General features: G+C 41.5%; 1 protein-coding gene across 2 annotated transcripts in view; it reads right to left on the bottom strand.

Moving 5' to 3' along the window:
* zgc:171482 (zinc finger protein) overlaps nt 1-22712 on the bottom strand; it is a 60521-nt gene that overhangs the window by 7121 nt on the left and 30688 nt on the right. For both annotated transcript variants that reach the window (XM_067610101.1, XM_067610102.1), the window contains exons 5-6: nt 16307-16564; nt 8315-8411 (exon numbers count right to left, since the gene is read on the bottom strand). In XM_067610101.1, coding sequence (XP_067466202.1) covers nt 8315-8411; nt 16307-16564 — 355 coding nt within the window. The remainder of the gene's footprint in view (nt 1-8314; nt 8412-16306; nt 16565-22712) is intronic.

Raw genomic sequence — 22712 nt, 5'->3', positions numbered from 1 at the left:
CCCCCAACCCCCTCACCCCAATCTTATTAACATCACCACACAGAGGAACTCAGGGCACGGTGTGTGTGTGTGTGTGTGTGTGTATAAAAAGACTGTGTCGGATGTGAGGGAAGGGAAGGACAAGTGCCTTTTAGGGGGAGACGAGGAGAGTGTGACAGAAGAGGCGTGTGAGAGGAGAACTAACCAGCGAACGTCCTGAATTAACCTTTCACCTTGCCTCAAGCAGGGAGAGGACGCGCACGCACGCATACTCAGACCATGACACACACATACACGCGGCGTGCCTACGCTATTAGCAGGTCGATAACTCAACCATTTGCATGGAGAGTTACTTTACACTAAGCACTGTAATCTCTCACGCTGTTTGCCACCCTCTCTCTGCGTGCCTCTGCCTCTTAAATGTGCATTAGTTTGTTTTCTAGTCTGTGTGTGTGTGTGTGTGTCCTCAGTGATACTGATGCTGAATAATTACCAGGGTGAGTAGGCTAAATGGATTGTCCCCGACCTCACCATCATACCCTTGGGGTCTGCGTTAGCATCAACATCACACACACACACACATTCATAACACAAGCACACACACTATGCACATAAACACACATAAAGACAGGGTCAGAGGTCAGAATCCTATAATGAAAAAGCACCAAGGAAGCAAAGGCCATACAGTCCTTGTGAGCGATGTGAACATGAATAATATTATACGGGTAGTTAAAGCCAGCCAGTGTCATTGGTCAGAGATACAAGCATGCTGACAACTCCCATCAAGTAAACTGCACTTCACTGGTTGCTCTGTTTTCTCTTGTGGACTCCAAGGAGCTAATTACTGCTCTCCCTTGTTTTCTTCTGTTTTTTTTTTTCTCCTTTAATTTAATGCGTGTATATTACTTAGACAAAAAACTTTTCAGGCAGTATAAATTTGCTGGTAATTGTTGCAGAAAAATCCATCACCTGCTTGAGAATATTCTGTACAGGGACTATTTTCTGCCTCAGACTACTGGATTTAACAAGAACAATACTGAACCAGAAAGAGGAGGATCTTTATAATAGAGTTTGACTGATAAATTAGCACGATTATGAGCAGATATTAGCTTATTGGAGATTAGAACTAGACCGATAAATTGGACAGGCTGATATAATATCATGAGTTTATTGCAGATATATCAGTATCAGTGTATATGTAGGACGATGAATGACAAGATATTTCATTACAGAAATGCCAAATTGAGGTAATTTACAGATAATGTCACCATTAAATAGTTTTTATACGAGAGAACATTGTCAAGTTGATTTTACAACTGAAAAATGTCCAGCTTAATGTGTATTTTGGTCGCAATTCTTCAAAAAACAAATCTAAGAGTATGTTCATGTCATGTGTTAATGTTAAAACATCACTATCCACCAATATATTGTCAAAGAATTTTTTAAACTTCATGTGTCGTAATATCAATCTAAAAGATATAGTATTGCTTGGGCTATATTGCAAATACTGTATTTCTATACTGGCATCAATGTTGGCAGATACATGTATACAAAAATCAATTGCAGCACAATTGTATCGACCCGATAGATTCACCTATTTTATTTATGTACTGTCATTTTGTAGTTTTTGTGATTTTATGCAACTGTAAGATATCTCGCTGTAATTACATATCATTGTCAAAACTGTTTAATAACCAAATTTGAGGGTTACTTACCTTCTTAATATTATATGTTTATGTGAAAACCACAATATAAACAATACATTATTTACATCTATATTACTAATGTAAGTAAATAGAGGCTATAGGATTTGCAAAAATGTTTTGTGGGATCAGTAAGACGTCTTTCAACTGCACAACAAAATTCAAATAATCTGCATTTTTTTTACTGTTGCAAACTTCCATGGAAACAAAACTACAAACAACAAAGAAACAAAAAAAAGTAGCGTAAAAGAAACGTTGACTCGACATTTTCTCTGAAGTCGTAGCTGCAGACATGTGAATTTTACCTCTCCAAGGAAAGGTCCAAAGTTTGCCAGCCACTTACAACCATTACAAAACTTGACTGACTACCTGCTGGGAACCGCCTGTCCTCATCAAAACACTTGACGGCGTCACCTTATGGTTTCACTTTTTCAAAACTAGCCATCAATTTTTTTGTAACACTCATGCCAGCAACCTACATGAGGATTTCTTGTTCATCAATTTTCTTTTCTGGTACAGCTCTGCTGCCCACTTGTGTTCCTGTCTGCTGGCCAGCATAGTGCATTCGCTTAATTGCAACACACTGTAAACTGTGAAAATGTTCTGCCAAGTTTATCTAGTTATATCTCTGCTGTTATCATCCTGTACAGGTCCAATTACAGCAGCCAGTCTGGAGTAACTGTGGAGTCTGCAGCGTTTCAAATGACCTGCAGCTGACTGTGTACGAAGCAGATGTGCGGTACAGATAAGGATATCTGGCAGATAGACGCATCCAGCTGTTTAAAGAATAGAGAAATCTGTTGTTGTTTTTTGATGACACATTCCTCACGCCGAACATCACATACACATGTAGACGTAGACACACAGTTTTCATGGATGTTTCTTCGGTGAGAGTTAATCCCCTGCCGCTGTCAGCTGCGCTTTCGTCTATTCCGGAAAGCTCCTTACACAAGCCAAAGCTCATCCTGAGTGTGAAAGCACACACACATGCACACACACACACACACACGGCCCACAAATACATATATACACACATAAACACATACTCAAAGTTGGGGTGGAAGAGCTCACGTCATTTTGGCAAAGCCTTGTCCCACCCTAAGATATGAACGGAAAAATCTCAGCAGCCTCTTTCACATAAGTACTCACAAACGCGTCGACATTTGCACACATGCACGCACACATGCAAATAGCTATACACAAATCTAAACCACATCCCATAATCAGACAGCTTGTTCTTAAAAGGAAGAGACTTGGTTTAACGTTTGTATTCATGCCATGAGCTGCAAAAACAAACTAATACTAATGCATACACACACACACACAGTCCTCATTTATGGACCCTTATGTCTCCTTATCTCAAAGTGCTTTAGACTAGAGTCGTGTCTAGTGCTTACACAAGTGTGTTTACATCCCCATGTCAGCAAAAGAGTAACACTTTGCACAAAGTGCTGCACAAAACACTGTGACAGGGGAGTTATTTGCTATCATATCATGCCCCCAATACTACTGTGTTGCAAAGAATAGAATGAAATGCACATGATTTAAGAATAGGAAGAGTGTGTGTGGGAGCGTGTATATAAGTGAGAGAGACATAGCCTAAAGTGATATCTAACACACATTCATGTACCCGTATTGTTTCACCTGAGCGACTGGGTGAAGGCAGAGGAAGTGAGGTCGATGAGGTGGAACCTTTAGTTTTGTTGCATGTTTCCCGGAGGATCAATACAGCAGTGCAACAGAGCCGGCAACTGACTTATTTCCAGCACCAGTGTTTATTCTCACAGACTTTTTACAGTAAGTCTGCAAGGGCTCATGACTGTTGCACTGTAAAATTGCTTGTGCTTTGAGGGCGCACTCGGTTTTATTTGGGGTCATCTAAATATGATATGTACCAAGTTTGGTGAAGATTAGATGAAATAGGTGCCAACAGAAGCAAAAAATGTGCAACGGTGAAGGCGAGCGGAGCAGAGGAAAAGGTTAGCAGTAAGTCTGGCAGTAAATGGGCAGTACAGACTGCAGCGTTTCAGTTACTAAATGCTGCAGCTTCTCTACACAAAAAAGAGTCACGTCTGTTGTTTCCCCAACTGCTGGAAAAGTGAAGGGCGTTAGCTCCATAGTTAGCAACAATGGGTTAGCCTAACTTGACAATGCTAAACAGAGAACGGAGAAATAGGTTGCTGCTGAGTCTCTCCCGAGTTTTCCTCAGCACATCTCTCCCCTTATAAATCAATAATACAACTGGGTAAACCCTTTGTTTATGAAATTATAAAAATATTAGGGCTGCAACTAAAGATTATTTTCATTATCGACTAATCTATTATTTTCTTGATTAATCAATTAGTTGTTTGGTCCATAAAATGGTGAAAAATGTCGATCACAGTTTCCCACAGACAACCTGAAATGTCTGGTTTTGTCCCATCCAACAGTCCATAACCCAAACATGTTCAGTTTACTGTCAGAAGACTCAATAAACTAAACCCAGAAAATATTCACATCTCAGAAGCTGGAAAGAAATTTTTTTGAAATTTTCTCTTAAAAAATGACTCAAAAATAGTCGGCGATTAATTTTCTGTCGATTTGTTAATCAACTAATTGTTGTCGTTTGCAGTGTCATCCTCTGTAATTTAACCATTTATTTTTCTTACTTGGACAGACTGTGCTACATAATCAGCAGCTGCGAACATCACAACAAGTTTGACTGCAGTGCAGGAACTTTTGGGTGTACTGGACATAAAATCACTGATAAATCTGGTAATACAAATCTGCTTGTTTTTTAAAAATCTGTATGAAAACAAAAAAATGATGAACCATATGGACGTTTGAGCCATTGAGCTCTTATTTAAACTGACCATGTGGGTGATGTCTCTAAGTCTGAGACTTTGGCCTTAAAATCAATCTCCAACTCTACTCCCCCCTAACGATCCCGCTATCTTCTCTTTTCAGTTCAGTATACATTTATCGATCTCTCACCCACAGAGACATCATGAGGTCCCATCACACACATCGACTGAACTTCTCAGAAAAAACATATTTTTTTTCTTTTAAAAGTCACCAAACACTCATCGCGCTCCAAAATGTCAGCATTATCTCTCCTCCTCCTGTCGACATCCCCCGTGAACAATTCTCAGTAAATTCCGCTGCCTTGAAATGAGACCAGTTCTCCACACTTGTCTTCCAAACTTCCTCCACTTCCTGTAATCCTGTCTGATGAGGTGGATGAGGGACTTTCTCCTCTTCTATCCAGTGACCTATCAGTGCTACTCCTATAAATCTCCCTGGTACCTCTCTCTCAGTCTGTCTCTCACTGCCCTCTATCCGTTGATTCCCTGTCAATCCATCCTCTCCACCCTAAGCAGAAAAGCCCTGCAGCTGTCAGCAACCCTGGATTCACCTCAGTGTCCGCTCCAAATCTGCTTCTTATCTCTCTGGCTCCACCTTTCTGTTCAATTTAAGGAGATTTTTTTTTTTTTTTCTCTCCTGCAGTTTTGTTTAACTTTTTTTTTCTGCTCTTTGCACCCTTCTGTCTCTCATACATCCTGTTTCTGTCCATATTACTGCTTTTCTCCATGTCCATCTGTCTCTTCTTATCAATTTTTCCTCAGTCTTTTGCCATCTCTCTGCCCCCTTTTTTTTTTGCCTCTGTCACAAACACGATGTGTCTTTCTGTCTCACTGCATCTCTCTGCCCATCTGTCTCTCTTTGTGTGCGGTGCATACTGTCTCTCCCGTGTCGATCTGTCTCGCTTCTTCTCTCTTCCTCCCTCATAAACACGACTCTGTCAGTGTGTCCTGCTCTCTTTTCCGCATTACGACAGTAAAACTGACATCGGGAGAGAGTTATGAGCCACTGTTCCTGCCCTGAGTTATAAAGCCTGTGCAGAAATATTATACACCTCAACAATCACACATTTTAGGAGTTCAGCAGACACTCTTATCCAGACTGACTTACAGTGAGCTATGTTGGGCATTACCTATCTTGCTTACTGACACGCAGTTGTTAATGGACATTGCCTGCTGTGAACATCAATTCTGTGACCTTCAGTTTCACCTAAAAACACAATAAAACATATTTGCCACCTACTCAACAACATATCTCTCCAAATACAATGATGCAGTTACTCCTATTCATTTGCAAACCTTTGAGAACTAGTTTCAATCAAAATACACCTGCTAACTGATCTGTGCAAGGAAAGGAAAAAAAAAAAAAATCACATTGGCTTCTGTGGATAACATCAGCGTCTGTATGCAACTCTGTTTGAACGTTCTGAATGTAATTTTTGGTGCTTTCAGCTTCACAAACCAAATTCCAGTTAGGTTCTGTTGCGCTGGTGAGAGCCGCTATCGCTAAAGCTCAGCAAATCACACCGAAACTCTCTGAATGTACTGCTAACACTCTAGGTGGAAAAAAAAAAAAAAAAGGTTTTATTGTTGGATGTTGGGCTGAACTTAAATGCCTTAAGGGGTCCCGTTTCCATCCCAACACATTTTTTTACTCATTTCACCCCCGAGCCATGGCTCTAGCAGCAGTCTCAGCTGCCTGACCAAATTTTATTTTCTAGTTTCCGGTTAACTTATATCAAAAAAAAGTAAAAAATATTATGTAGTCTATTGTTGAGTGCCAAAAATGTTCTTGAAACAAGATTAAAATCTAGCACTGGGGTATTTCCAACACATTTCAAAAAATCTGTCGAATCAGCTGTTGTTTTCTTCATAACAGCATCAATTTCTCATAAATTTCTATAAAGATGCACCAGGAGCAGAGGAATCCATTATCAGACTTTCTTGTTTTATAAACCACAACTCTGACACTGACTGAGACTGAGTGATTTGTTATGATGGAAGCTTTTGCGTTGTATTATACTAACAGGAGAAAAATATGACAACTATAGTGTGTCCATGTAGATCACATACTGCATATACTATACAGAGCATCCATGATGATTCTCATCATCACCAGAAAAGGGCATTTAGAATTTACCCTTGGCTAAAAGAAAATATATCCTATTATTTACTTTCTGTTTTTGTCTCTTTGTCCTCAACTCTCTGCCTCTCTCATCCTTGTTATCGCCGTTGTTTCTCTCACTACACCCACCAGTCTCTGTCTAAGAGTTAACTTGTTTGCAGAAGTTTGGTGTGTGTAGCCCAGACAAGTTAAGCTCCAGGGTGGATAAATACAGACATTTGAGCTGAATTGTGCTTAAAAAAAAAAAAAAAAGAAGAAGAAAAGAATAAAAGGAAAAGAAAACAAGAAACAGCCGCAACAACAAAATTATATCCTCAAGCACCCTTTTATCTGACAAATACTCCCTTCATAAGACACTTAATTTCCATTACACTGCTTTAAATATAGAGAGACACATACATGCATAGAGACACAGACTCTGCCTATAACCACGCTCACAGCTATCTCATGGTAAATGCATGAAATGTAACTGTTCCATATCACAGTCCCTTCTGCTGGTGGATATAATTCCCCTCACATTGGCTGGGATTACATTCTTTAAATCCATAATGGAAATGACCACACCGCTTCAGTGTGTTATTGTCAATATTTACAATATGCTGCCGCAGCCTGTTCCACATCTGTGTGCATTATCTCATCAAGTCGATGTGGCTTATGTAGGCTCATCAGATATTTACACAGTTTGATCATTTTATAGCTTGAGGCGGTCCCGCCCAGTGCAGCTCTCTGACTTTGTCCCCTTGCAATACATATGTCCAACTGTCTCCTAGAAATTACATTTGCAAAGTACTCGTTTGTTTTGCAAGTTAAGTTTGGAGAGAAACATAATTATGTTGACTTGTAATATTTTTCTAGTGCAGGAAGCACTATATTTATGTAGCTGATGGTAAATATATGGAGGTGGTCAGGGCGGATGGTGGGTGTACAAAGCACAGGGCCTCGTCTGTCAAGTCACTGCAAACTTTCTCAGTGTTAAACCGAGACAACAGTCTTTCTCTAACCTTAACAAAGTGCTGTGAGCCCCTAAACATAACCAGAAAAACATTTTATCATGCTTTATTCGCTACAAGTGGATATTGTAATGCAAGAGCAGATATTGTAGGAAAACAACAGATATTTACAGATACAATCTTAATAAACATTTTGCAGCTTGGCGGACCCATTAATGAACATTTCCTCATTATCGTGATAGAAAGCATAATCGTGGCAGCGTTATATGTTTTACACAATATATTTGCTGTTGCAAATTAGTTGTGGATGAATGTCATTTCTAGGAGACACGGTTGAAATGCCAACGCTATGATCTTTGCTTGTCTATTATTATATTTATAAAAGACTTGGGTTTGGATCCACCATGATCCTCATTTGCATTGCATTTACCATTTGAGCTTTTTCTTGTTTTCTATGTGAATACACAGTACGTGTAAAGACTGTTGCGTTGTATGTTTGCCACCCAGGTCGGAGTGACTGTGGTGACTTCAATGTCTACTGTCATATGACATACATCTCCCTCTATAAGCAAGAAAGAGAAGGGATTGTGCTTCAGTTCATACAGTCTTCAGCCCAACTCACATTCACGCCACAGTTCTCCTTCAGTTCAATTGACTGTTAAGTCATCTGTACATTCATCCATACATACATACACAGTGACGAGTTGTTGTACTCACTTGTTCTGGTGCTTGGAGCCCTGGAGGTGTGCGTGGTACTGCTCAATGGAGTTGAGGACCACACTGCAGACACTGCAGGAGTAACTACTGCGCAGCCCTGGAGAAACACAAGCACACATCCACACAGGTACAGCAGTTACTGTAAGGGCACTTTTAAGAAGTTTAGACCATAAAAATTCTTAAAAGCTGCCATCATCATCATCATCATCATCCGAATCATCATCAGCAGCAGCAGCAGCAGCAATGAGGCCAACAGGAACAACAATAAAAATCTGAGCTGACACCAAATAACTGTCCTATTTTTACTCACTGCAGCACAGAGTAATTTTCCTAATTAGAGTGCATCTGGAGAAAGATTTGATTAGACTAATCATTAGCAGAAAGCCAGTTACATTTTTAGATCTTTAGATCACTGCCTTCCTCTTTCTAGTATCCGCTTGTGTGCGTGTGTGTATGTATGTGTGTGTGTGTGTGTGTGTGTGAAGGTGCCTTTTCAAGCTTCACTCGGGTGAGAAGAATTAGGACAAGAGAAGAAGAGAACAGTGTAGTAGCTTGTGTACATGTATAGCGCTGCGTACGGCTGTGCGTGCATAGAGGTTCGTATTGTATCGGTGAATGTGTGCTCGAGATGGTGCGGCTCAGACACAGATGTGAACTAAATAGAGGGTTAGCAGGTGGTCGAGATGAACACCCATAAATAGATGGATGAGGACGGGAGACACTGACAGAGTGGGGTGAAGAGAGATGGGAGAGGGGGGGGAGCGGGCGGTGGTTTAGGTAGACAGAACGAGCGAATAGAGAAAAATTTGCGGCGTAAAATAAGATGAATATAAAAAGATCAAGGAGAGGAGACGGAGAAATCGTAAGGATAGTGAGTCGTCTCGCTGCAACAGTGATGTAAAATGCACGTCGCTGTTTAATGACCACATGGGAAGACGTGTGACATGTGCATCCACCCTCCTCACACACGTGGTAGCTACAACAGAGCGGCACTGAATTTTTGAAATCTTTCTCTCTTTCACAAGAAGAGGAAGCAGAGGAAATGCACTGCGGATAGGGCAATCAGCATCATGACTTAATTGGCTGCGTATTCTCTCTCAGAGATGCAATGAAGTGCTATTTTTGTTTTTCTCACATTTTGCACACTGCAGAGCCGTCACTGCAGAACTTCCCTCAGATCCGAGATGAACAACCTTGTCACTTTCGGGGGTTGTATGACAAAACAGTCAAAAATTAATTGCTCCAAGACTTTTCCCCCCCCTCAGCCTGCACTTACTCCCCCCTCCCGTCTTCGTCTCTGCTTGTTTTTTTATTTTCTTTTTTTTTTTTTTTGAAGACGAATTCTGGATAGGTGTTCAGCTCATATGTGTGTGTGGGTGCCCTTTTCCCTGCTGTCATTACTGTCCTTGAGATTTATGAGTTGTCTGTGTTTTCCATCACCTTTTGACCTTCTGTGGCGGTAATTGGTGAAGTATGTTGGGAGATGAAGTTGTAATATAGTTAGGAGTGGTGGGAGGTCATTTAGACTGGGCCGGAGCCGCATAATGTGGCATATCCACTCCCCGTCGTCTCCGAATCACTGTGTCTGTTTCAGGGGTGATTAAGGACAAGCAGTCATTTACAAGAAAGCCGCGACTAAATTAGTTGCCCAGAGTAAGCGCTGTCTTGGCTTAAATGTTGATATTTTGCATTTATTAGGAGATAATCACTAAGTCTGTGTGTGAAAGAGAGAAAAAAGAGAGATAGTACTACCTCTTCTGCCAAAATGTCATTACTTCTGTTCTCTTTTAATGAAAAGGCTATTAATTGGAGAAGAGATAATTTAGAAAAGAAAGAGGAATGATAAGTCTCTCATTCTCCTTCCCTTTCTCTACCCCGTTATTCTATACCGCCGCGAGGATTACACAAAGAGGTCTATTCTTGTATACACGATTAAGTGTGTTTTATGTGCACGTGTGTATATGTGCACACACACACACACACACAAAGGCAGCTTCCCTGCTTTTAGTCTGATTGATGTCACCTCCCCACTGCCTGGCCGAGTAGCACTGATCTACAATATGCTGCAGTTTGCATCGGTGCCAGAATATGTGCATGCGTATGTGCCAGTCGTTTGAACATGCAGCCATGGAGATACACACACACACACACACACACACACTATGTTTTTTGGTTAATAAAACAGTTCTGGCAGAATACCATGCTGTGCCATAATCCATGTTAATTACATGCAGGGAAAGTGCGCGCGCGCGATGTGAGCGTCAGCACGCAGCGCAGGGCTGTGAATGTGGGTTTTTTGTGAGCATGACCAGTATTTGTGAGGGTGTTCTAAGCCTTGTTAATTACACAAGAAGATATGCCAGGGAGAGAGAAAAGAGGGGGTGAGATGAGCTAAGGCAGTGGGTGTGGTGCTGTTTGTGGCTGTTTAATATACAGAGCCTTCTGGCATTGCTGGCACCCCTGGTATGGAGATGCCTAAATGCTTGTCAGAAAAGTAATGAGCTACATTCTCTGCACAGAAAATGGGGAAAAATTGCGTTATTTTCAAGAGCCTTGTTGTAAAGTAATCCGACGTCTTCCTGTGGAGTCAGTGTCTGATGTATTTTCACTTAGCCACAGCTCAAGCAACATTAATGACCCATTTGTACCGTGATGCTCATGGCTCGTTCCATTAGGACGCTCTGCCAAGCTATAACTGCAGCTTTTTTTTCAGTCCCAGGAGGATTTTTAGGTAGTGGTCAGCGCTGACGATCATGAAATCTAGTTAGATAGTGGGATAGTACTGTACTGAGCAGCAGAGGGAGGAAATGACACGCTGTTTACCCACCACCACTGAACATCCAGTTAAATAAGGATCATTTCGAGGTAGAGTTTACTCTATTTTCTGCTTCCTTCCTATGGGACGAACTGCAGCTGAGAATCTCATTGTACAGTATTCATCTTTTAATTTTATTCGCTGTGGAGGCAGGGTAATAGTTTACAGAGCTCTTACTACCCCAGAGCCTCTGTGCCGTGGTACACCATTAGTTTACCATGCGCTCTGCAAGATTAAAAAGGAACTGGATCCAAAAAGAAGCCCATTGAGATGCAATCAAAACCAAAAGTCTGCAGTGAACGCCCGACAGTACGTCTCACAGGAATATATCACAAATACCATCGCAGAGAGGGGTTGAGCATCGGGTCAGAGTCAGATTGAATCCAAGTGGAATTTTACCAAGCAACAAACTTTGAAGGTCCTATTGAGGGACTAATTAGTCTTTCAGCAAATGTGACAGTAATTGGGAGGACCATCTGTTTTAGGCAAAAAAAAAAAAAAATTCTATTCACATACAAGAAACTCTTTCTAAACTATTAGCTTTAAAATAAAATGACCACATTCAATTACATTTTCTGAGTTGACACTACAGTTCATTAGTTTGCACTGTTTATCCTCTGACTCATCTTAACAAATTAATAAAAGGTAGTTTACAAGGATATATTCATGTTAAGTCTAGGTATTGTTTTTGATAACGGTGCCATGTGATGCTTGAATTTTGGTACTGATACAAAATAATACTTTTTACACTGCCTTAGTTTGGTGAATATAAACATTTTGACTTTTTAAACAAAAAAAAATTAACATTAGTAGTGCTGAAACCATTAGTAGATGAATGCGTTTGTCAACTGACAGAAAATTAATCATCAGTTATTTTGATAAACAATTCAAGTCATTTCTTTTAAGGCAAAATATTCAACATTCTCTGGTTCCTGCTTCTCCAGTGTGAGGTTTTGCTGCTAGACTCTGTTTTATATTATTGTCAGTTGAATATCTTTGGGTTTTGGACTATTGGTCAGACAAAACAAGACCATTGAAGATGTTACCTTGGGCTCTGGGAACTTTTAAATGGGCAGTTTAATCCATGACAAAAATTTAGAAATCTAACCTCAAACAAAATATTTTAAATTGCTCAATGCATCAGTGTTAAACAGAGAACTTTGCCTAAATAATATATAGTCAGAAAGGTTTTCTGATTTCAATCAGTCGTGGAAATATTTTATCAAAGAATAAGTAAACAAGCTCAGCAATCAATTACCAAATATTAGATGCCAAATTTCAAAACTTGCACATTTCTGTTGGAACCCAAAAAGTACTCGAGTGTTGATACCAAGACGTTGCTAATATGTGGGCACTACGTACGTGGTTCTTGTTGACGCATGCATGTATGTAAGCCAGCTAGTGCGACAGTGTCACACTGTCTCATGGGGCGAAGGGGTCAGTCCTGTCTTCCGACTCACGCACAGTCATCAATTACACACAATTTTCTCTGCTTTGGTACTTCGCTCTCTCTTGGGTCCTCACACACACACACACAGACACACACAGACACACACACACATGCACGCTCCAGTCCGAGACGCTTATCTCACTGCTTATAACTCTCGACTGAGTCTCCAGAGAGAAGAGACAATGCGCCGGCTCTGTCTTGAGGGGTTTCTACCCCTGTCATGATTTATGTAAAGACACAGCCGAGTCAGCCAGGCTCCATCCCTCGTCAGTAGCCACCCCCACTGCAAGTCCCTCGTCCACCTCCGTAATCCATCTCCAAGGGGTTTTGTCTGGCACCTAGCCGTGGAAATTAACAACATACTCCCATGGTACCCCGTCTGCCGCAGTTACACAAGAAAAATCTAAGAAGTAAGAAACAATGTCAATATAAATGTCATGGGCATTTTGTGATACGTTTCGGTCGTGAGGTTGTGAAAGGAGGAGAAAAGGAGGGAGACAAAGAGAGAATATGCAAATAGGCCTACAAGTAAAGGTCAGTATCATCAGAAGGAAACAACCTGACTCTGTAGGCATAGTTTTGGAGAGAGAGAGAGGAAATATTGGTGTGTAAGTAATTCACCTGTGCCTTGTGGGGAGCTAATGAGGATGACAGATGAGACATGACGAGTTCGGAGGCCCTAGTGGTCTACACACACACACACACACACACACATTTACACACAAAACAACAACAGGAACAACAAACACAGACACAAGACAGAGTATAGCGGCAGGAAGGGGGGGTGGGAAAAAAAGATAAAACAGAATGTAAACAGAACGCTGCTCCACAGAGGGAAAAGGAGGACAAAAGGACAGAGATGAATCTGCACTTGGCCGAGAGCGAATTCCTCATTTCTCCCCCTCCTCCTCCTCCTCCTCCTCCTCCTCTCTCTCTCTTAGCTCAGCTGCCGCCTCGTATACGACCCTCCCTCCGAGATTACACCCAGCACACCTGTGACTTCACACCTGAAGTGTTGATAAAAGCCAATCAGATGTGAGAATCTTGCACCAATGGAAATGTGTCTCACCAAAGAAGAAACGACTCCTGACAATGAAGCCGTACTGTGATGAACAAAGTGTTTCAGACTAAAGGCACTGGAAGAAACACTTGATTGATGGCACATATAATAGATCACGTCAGCAGCGAGCTCACTTAGAAATCTTAGACCAGTTCATCGCCCTTGAAAGGAAGACGGCTAATAGATTTTTCAACTCTCTCGTCTTTGAGTGAAAACATCTCCGTTTAAATTACACAAAAATGAAATGAATTTGAATTTTATATGTCTGTTACACAGTATTTTAACAATTTTCAAGAGTGCTCTGTAGTTACATGCTGAGATTTGAAGTCAAATTCTCCCCCCCCCCCCAAAAAAAACAGCCGAGATTGTGGGATCTGGGTCACAGTGTGTGGATGGAGGACGATATCCAACATGACACCACTTAAAGCCTCTGAGCCAGTGTAGGCGGCAACATGACTCATGCTTTTAATATGATTGGCTTCTTGAGATGATGGTTTGTGTCATGGCACCTGGAGCACACACAGCAAATGGCGCAGCTTTAGCTCACAGAAGATTTGTGTGTGTGTGTGTGTGTGTGTGTCAGTGTCTGCGTGCGGTATGAGTGCGTCAAACCTGACGGTATTGTGTTTCGCTCATGCGCTTGTCGTGCTGCCCACTGCAGTAGGCTAATGTAAGTGATATTACTCAAAGGAACCAGGAAAGGAAAGCATTTTATGTGCCAAATACTATTACTTATTTCATTAGAATATCCTTCTGGCATAAATGTGTATATGAGCATCAGTGTCCTTTTACTGCTACATTTGTGCGTGGAACTGTTTGTGTTGGAGAGGGAGGGAGAAAGAGAATAGTAATTAAAACCCAGTGCTTGTTATGCTAACCGTAATTTGATCTCAGTTTTATCAATTAGTAATGTACAGTATGAAATGATCTCAGTTTAATCACTCATTTAAATATCATTATTTACCCTTTCATGTGTCATTCTGTGTGGGATTTATGTTTCAACCCTCAGTGGAAATATTAGTGTAATATGTGTTAGTATTTAGCTGCCTGAGCTTAGTAGTGTGAGCTTAAGTAAACTATATGCAGCATGCCAACAGAGGTCCTATGACTTTGACAGTTTTACACGTCGCAATGCCCAGCACTAACAAGTGTGAAAGCTATGCTGTAATCTGAGGAGACTGTGTCCCCGGAGAACCGACATGGCAAGGTTAGACTCTGGCAAACAGATGATGAATAAAATGTGTCAAAATTTCAGTTGGACTGAGATACACAGTTAATTATAGAGATTCAAATATTTGGTTGGGAGGATGGATGGACTCTTACATTTTGTTGACTTAGAGAGACCAACACTTAAGAGTATTTACCCTGTAAACACCTTTAAAAGATTACTCCAGGGAATTTGTATAACATTTCCATAAGTTTGGAGTCAAAATTGATTGATGCAGCAAATACTGACACCTGCTGACTTTTAGGGGATTTTCAGACCTGTGCTGTTTAGTCTGGTTGTATTGGACTCTGGTTCGTTATCTCCCTTGATGCAATTTGTTTGGGCAGATCTTAACACAGCAATCGTACTCAAGTGCAAACCGAAACAACCATACCAAGACCCTTTAGAGGATGTGGTCTTGGTCTGGTCCCACACAAACTCTAAAGCAGTTCATTAGTGGTGAGAACGTAAAATGACCTTGATCCGACCAAACTACTAGGCGTACTCTACGAGTTAAACGGCTCCTGTAGCGAAACGAGCGAAATCAACAGCAACTGGAGAATGAATTGAGGTCTGACCTGGACTAGTGCAACAAAGTATGGTGCATTTTCTTCAGGACCTCCTGCCTGTGTTTATGATTTTGCCCCTGCCCCAGACACATCTGACCAATGAGTGCATTTTGGTTCGCTTGGATTTTTCTCTTTGTGAAAAGAAACCAAACCAAGGAGGAAAAAAAATGCACCAAGTTAACCAACTCATCAACTGATTCAAACCAGAGCAAACAAACTATAGGTCTGAAAACGCCCTTAGTCCCTAATAGGGGTCAAGCTTCAGAAATACACTTCCCATAATGCAACTTGAAAGCATCGTCAGACCCTCCCCCCTCAGTTTGTAACACAGGCTTTCTCATAAAATCAGTACTCTCCAAGCCCAAGCTGAAAATACGTGGGTGATGTAACTTGAGTCATTTTCTCTGACTTGCCAAAGCTCCCTTTAGAGCCCGTGGGGTGCCGCTTTTTATGATGGCAGGATTGTAAAACTTTTCTAAATTTAAAGGCCATTAGAAGAAGGTATTCCAGTCATCTTTAAGATATTAATTCTTCACGAGGGAAAGCTCCCACCTGATTTAGTAGAAGCACACATGGTTCAGGACGCAGTCAGAAAGACAGTCATTCATATAGAAGCCATGTTTCTACCCCGTTGTATGGCAAATGCGAATATGCTGATCTTAACAGTAATGGGCTGATGGGGCTAATTTTGTCTAACCGGTGTGGCTTACCTCAGTATACTATATGTGAAATGCATACTACATTAAAGGCATATGAACATTTCAGAAGTCCACACTCACTGCAACAGATCTTGAATGTGATCTGCCCCTTATCCTCTTTCCTCGTATAAAGTCGTAATACCCCTTCTGCCCTTCACTTGTCACTTGTTGGGCGCGGGGCCAAGAGGCTGACCTGTGCTCTCCGTGGCATCCAGACTGCCCGCTAGCTGCTCCACGAGACGTGCCCGGGCTGCGTTCCTGCGGTGTTTCTTGCCTTCGTAATGCTGCTGGGCCATCAGCGGGTTGTTGAACCAGGCTCCGCACAGGCAACAGTACTTCCCCGCCTCTCTTCCGCCGTTTCCGCCCACCACCGCCATGGGCCAGGGCAGGGCAGGAGGAGGAGGGGGACACGTAGCAGGGTCTGTGGGCAGCGGGGTGGAAGGAGAGGAATCTGGGGGAGTAATGAGCAGATGAGGGAAAGAGAAGGTGTGCAGCGTGGAGAGTGATGGATTGCAGAATGAGGATAGAAAGAAGAGAGGGAGGGAGCTTATTAACATGAATTCAAATGCAAATGACATTCTAGGGCAAAAATTATATGAAATGAAAATATTTTCATGAAATTACATTTTCATGTAAATCTAATGCATTCACATTCATTCTCTTGTTCATTATCTTCTCAAAGACAAAATCTCAAATACATGCCTACACACACAGTCACACATGCACATTTGAAAGCTCTAGGTTTAGATTGCACCGCTCGAGACTGAGAGCAAAGAATAGATTGCTGTAGGCCACATCTGCGGAGATGGAAGAAGTCAGGTCTCCATGTACACTATGAGGCCACATAATCCACTACAATAATATGGTAAAGAATGCAAGAGCACAATATTTCTCTGAATTTATCTCTGCTCATCAGCTCAACCCCAGATTTTTATTTAAGACTGTTGATCAGCTGGTAAATCCGAACCCTCCTTGTGCCCCAGCTCAAAGTGATGCTGATTGTGAAATGTTTTTTTTATCTTACTTCATTGGTAAAGTAGAGTCTATCAGAGCTTCTGTTACACCTAATGGCACATACTCTAATGTCCATCACCTACCACAGAAAGTGTCTTCCAGGCCAGTTGAAGTAATGCTAACAAAGTTTTTCTCAAAGTCATTGAATCTATTAGGCCCTGTCAGTTTTTAACAGTTCTTTATCTAATGGTTGTGTCCCGGATTACAACCTCTTTTAAAAAAATACCTGGGGTGGATCCTACCCTCCCCACAATTACAGAACAATCTCCAAGCTACCTACCTTTTATATCAAAAATTTTAGAAAAATACATGTCCAAGCAATTGCTTTTAACAGCGGAACATAATAACATTTCTGAAAAATTTCAGTCCGGCTTTCACAAGCATCATAGCACTGAGACTTAATGACCTTTTAATGGCTGCCAATGACGGGATGCGCTAAGTCCTTGTTCTTCTTGACCTTAGCGCTGCCTTTGACACATTCGATCACTGCATCCTGTTTGACAGGCTGAAGTACCGGGTAGTAATATCTGGTACAGCTTTGAAATGGTTCTCTTCATACCTGTTAAACAGGAGGCTCTGTATTTCCATTAATAACCACATCATCTTTTGCTCCTGTCAAGTATGGTGTCCCTCAGGGGTCAGTTTTGGGACCAGTTTTATTTTCTCTGCACATGCTTCCCCTGGGACATATTATCCATAGATAAGGTGTTTCCTTTCATTGTTATGCTGATGACACCCAGATGTACCTGTGACAATTAAAAGGATAATACACTAATGGTCTGTTACAGGTTTAAAGTGTAGGAGTAAATTTATGGTCTGTAATAAGATTCAAATTCTGTAATAAGGTTAAAAAGATCAAACCATCATGAGACACAATTTATAAGATTTGTTTAAAAATGGTTTAGAAACAATAAAAACTCATGTTAAAATGCTAAAAAGTCTTTAATTCATTCATTGTTTATTTCATTCTTTTTTGTTAAAAATAAAGCTATAATAGTATTATCAGTGATCTGCAAAGTAGTCTTAATCTGGTAGCCTGAGATTAATTGCTTGTGTCTCCACCCACATACTCTGGGGAAATCGCAGTATTTTCCTTGCTCTCACTGAGGAAACATCACCCTATCACTCTTGTGATTATTTCGCCCAGTTTTTCAGGTATGTTGTTGGTATTTCACACTGTTAAAGTGGTCGTAATAATTTTCTTATATGTTTTGAGTGTTAAGAGAATGTGTATGTAACATTGTGAGTAAGTTAGAATAAAGTTTTGCAGAGTATGGACCTGTTGTGTAGGTATTTTATTTGCAAATTGTGTATATGTATATTTGATGATTAATTCGAGTAAACACTCTCTGAAGAAACATCACCCTATCACTGGCGGGATTATTTCTCCCCATTTTTCAGGGGCGTAATATACCTGGCATGCTGAGTTCACTACACACCTGCCTATGTGATGTCAAAAACTGAATGTCACCAAATTTTCTGCAGCTTAACTCAAGCGAAACAGAGATCGTCGTAATCGGTTCCTAGCACATAGCAAAACAAATCCTGCCATCCGCTGGTTCCCTGTTGGAACACAACCAGTGTGTTGCAAAGAATCTCGGCATTTGGTTTGATAGTAACTTAAGCTTTGAGCAGCACACAACAAAACTTGTGCAGTCTTGTTTTTATCATCTTTGAAATATTTCCACAATACCACCTGTTTTATCTTTCAAAGATACAGAGACCATTTTACACGCCTTGATCTCCTCACACCTCGAGTATTGCAACGGCCTCTTCACCTGCCTCAACCAAAAAATCTATAAATCGGCTCCAGACTGTGCAGAAGTCGGCCGCCAGGCTTTTAACAAGATCCAAGAGAAATGACCACATCACACCTGTATTAGCCTCCTTGTGCTGGCTCCCAGTATGTTTTAGAATTGATTTTTAGATCTTACCGTTGACTTTAAAGGCTCTTTATGGCCTGTCTCTATGCTACATATCTGACCTCTTAGTCACATATGAGCCAGTATGTAGACTGAGATCCTTGGGCAGAGGTCTTTTATCTGTTCCCGAGGCGTGGTTGAAAACTAGAGGTGACAGAACATTCGCAGTCAGAGCCCTGAAGCTATGGAACGAGCTGCCTGAGGAAATCAGGTCAGCAGAATCAGTGACCTCTTTTAAATCTCTTCTTAAAACATACTTTTATCGGAGAGCTTTTCCTGATTTTACTTGATTTTTTATTGACTGCCTTTTTGCTGGCGACACTGTATTGGGTTTGATTTGTTTTATTTGCTTATTACTCTACTGGAAATCGTTTTTATGATCTGCTTGTTTTGAAGGTGTTGCCTTGTGTAAAGCACGTTGTAATGTGGGTTTAGAAAAGTGCTCTATAAATAAAGATTATTATTATTATTGCTGTTATTATCTAATGAACAGAGATGAGGGTCGGGAGGAGGCCATCAGCATTCCAGGGACCAATCTTCAAGTGCTAGAAACTCTCTTTCTACTCACATCTGCTGTACGTCTGAACCTCCCTGCTTCATCTTTTTTTCCTAGATCATCTTCTCTCATATCTTTCCCTCCCTTGTATCCGTCTCCTCTCCCTCTCCTCTGTGAGGGAATGGAGGTGGGGAGAAATGGCAGACTTCCAGGTGACCTGCTACTCATGACATGACACTGGTTGCCATGGTGATTGCCCATTAATAGCCAACAGGCACTGACATGTCCACAGGACACGGTTGTGGCTCACGCAGTGAGGACTACATACGTGCGTGTGCTGCTGCACGTGTGTCTTGTGTGTGCGTGTGGGTGTTTGGGTGGCGGGTTGAATGCATGATCCACGCTTGAGAAAATGTGTGAAAGCTCGTATGTGTGTGCGCGCCCGTGTGAATGAAGCTCCAGAATAGGCCGTCTGTCTGTGTGAGGTGCAGTACTTTACGTGTACTCAAGAAATCATCTCTGCTCAAACTGTTTATTTGAACACAGGGAGGGGGTGTTAGGTCCACAGCCAAATCGTGTGAGAAAGCTTGTAATGCCAGATGGCATGTCCAAATGTGCCGATCCGCCATTTACAATGTGTCAATGACTCTAGAGTTAGACCAACTATGACTATACAGCCACAATAACACACGTTTAGACATTTTATATCATGTACACAAGCCCACTCGCGCACTCTTTTAAGCCTGTGTGAGTCACATCACAACGACCATCAGCTCACTGATAACAAATGAAGAGTGCGCCTGACTTGTTGACCAGTGACCATGGATGTGAGGTGAATTGGTTTTTTTTTTTGTGTGTGTATGTGTGTGTGTGTGCCTGTGTTGACTTGACTCTAGCCCTGTGTGCTGATTGGTTGCTTATACCTTGATGTGTCTTCGGGCTCTGTTCACATAGTTACTGTATCTATGGCTGTGTCCCTGCTCATCGCCAACCACACCCACTCACATTCCCTTTCTCTTGTGTTTGCTTTCGCCACAATACCATCTCACTTTACAAAGCCAAACCCTACTCCTCTTTTACTGTCATTTCATTTTTTTGTTATTAATTAATCTCACTCAAGGCCATCCTAAAATCTCTGGTGTAGCCTTCTTGTCTGTGTGTGTGTGTGTGTGTGTGTGTGTGTGAGTGTGTGCGTGTGTGTGTATGTGTGTGTGTATGTGAGCACGAGTAAAGCTCCTGAGCTCTGTCACCTCCATGGAACAGCACGTGCCGAGCAGCAACAGTGAGAGATTCTCGGATGTATTTTCCTTTTCCATCCCTTGTTTTTCCCACCCTTCCTTTTCTCCCGACTGTGATTTCTGCACACTGGAGCAGAAGTAAGTGTTTTTCACGGAGTGGGGCACAGGCAGTGTGTGTGTGTGTGTGTGTGTGATAGTGTGTGTGCAGGAGGAGGAGGAGGAGGAGGAGGAGGAGGAGGTTTGGAGTGTGCGGGGATGTGATGTGTGAAAGGGGAGGGCACACAGGTACAGTCTCCGCTCTCTACATCTCAAGGGCCTCTCCAACACACATGGTCCTTTGTTTACTCTTCACTGTGCGGTTTGTTTGTGCGTGTATATGTCTGAGTGTGTTTCTGTATGTTAGTTAGTGTCCATGTGCATGTGTAGCATGAACGTGCATGCATCTGTCATCCTGCTTACGTGTGTTTCTGATGATCGCGTTTCTGTGCCAGAGCGTGCACAAGCCTGTCAGCTTGACTGTGCGTCTACGGTGGAGTGCTCATCTCAGAGTGATCATGAAGGCTACTTTTGACTTTAATCTCTCCTGAAATCCTCTTCTTCTCTCCCAGGTCACTATTCCTCTTTTCTTGCTCTTGTTCTCTTGTTTCTTTTCCTTCAGGTCCCACTGTCACAAAACCAGCGCAAATCCACAGTGGCGGCTGTACAGAAGTGACACTTCTCCAAAGTAGGTCAAAGTTTAGCAAAAGTCACTCAGGGGCTTGATTAAAACACTCCATTTTGTAGCGATTGTGCATTTATAGCTCTGTGAATTTTCACTTTGAATCCAATTTGAATCACATTACTATGTAAAGCTCCCCTGGAGACGACTCACCAGCACTGACACTGACAAAAAACCAAAACGCTAATCTTAAACAATCATGAGCATGAACAAAAAACAATTTGAGGATGTCTTGATTTGTTATAATGAGATATTTTTTTAAATCATAAGACCTTTATGAATTAAAGTCTGTCTGTGCACTTCACCTTCAAAGTTGTACCTCTTGGGCCTCTGGCATGTTAGCATTTCCAGGCACATTTTTTCCTCTGATACCCAGTCTAGACGTTTTGACTGAAGCATGACTAAAGCTTTACAAATCCACTTCATATAAAAATATATGCTCTGAAATGGAAATAGCTCTCAGTTCAATGTTGCAAAAAGTGGACGTTTGGATATTTAGGTGTGTGCGAGCAGAGGTACACGAGATGTGTGACGAGGAAATTTCCTTAATCGATAGTTGGCTGCGTTAACAATTAATTATCAATTAATCATTAATAATACGGTAGACATTTTTCCCTAATAAAAGTTTTTTAACAACTGATGTGACCTATGTTCAACACAAAATCAGAGTACATTAAGAATTTAAAGAGTAGATCAAGTAAACACCAAATTACTTGAATTATAAATTAAATAACACAAAATAATGACTTCATTTCAAATTGCGAGCTCTCACTCCCGACTTTTGCCGTCTTTTCAACAACTGGCCCAACATAATCCAAAATATTGTAGTGAGGAAAATGTGGGGGAGGGCCTCTATCTCCCTGTCTTAAAAATAGATTTTAGTAATTTGACAACCTGCCAGGGGCCCATTAAGAGGTAACGCTGGTGGCCAAGGGGGCCCTCTGCCTCCCCCTCTTGGTAGAAATGGTTCTGACCTAACTACAGTTTGGAGTGGTCTTTATTGACTGATGTGCATTTTGATACCGTGTTCCATTAGTGTGCAGTGTACTGATTGCTGTTTGGTACTGTGTGCAGTGTTTCTCTCAGGGTTTGTTTATTCTAATTCACTCACAGTGCTGTGTGTTGTAGGGTCGTAGGCTGGCCGCCTGTGCCTATTAGGGGTTGACCTCTGTGGGGGCTTTTTGCTTTGGGATGTCTAGTTATAGTTTTAA

The sequence above is a fragment of the Thunnus thynnus genome, chromosome 14 (assembly GCF_963924715.1).
Source record: "Thunnus thynnus chromosome 14, fThuThy2.1, whole genome shotgun sequence".
Lineage (NCBI taxonomy): Eukaryota > Metazoa > Chordata > Actinopteri > Scombriformes > Scombridae > Thunnus > Thunnus thynnus.
The sequence above is the reverse complement of the archived record's forward strand: the minus strand, read 5'-3'. Positions and strand labels throughout refer to the sequence as shown.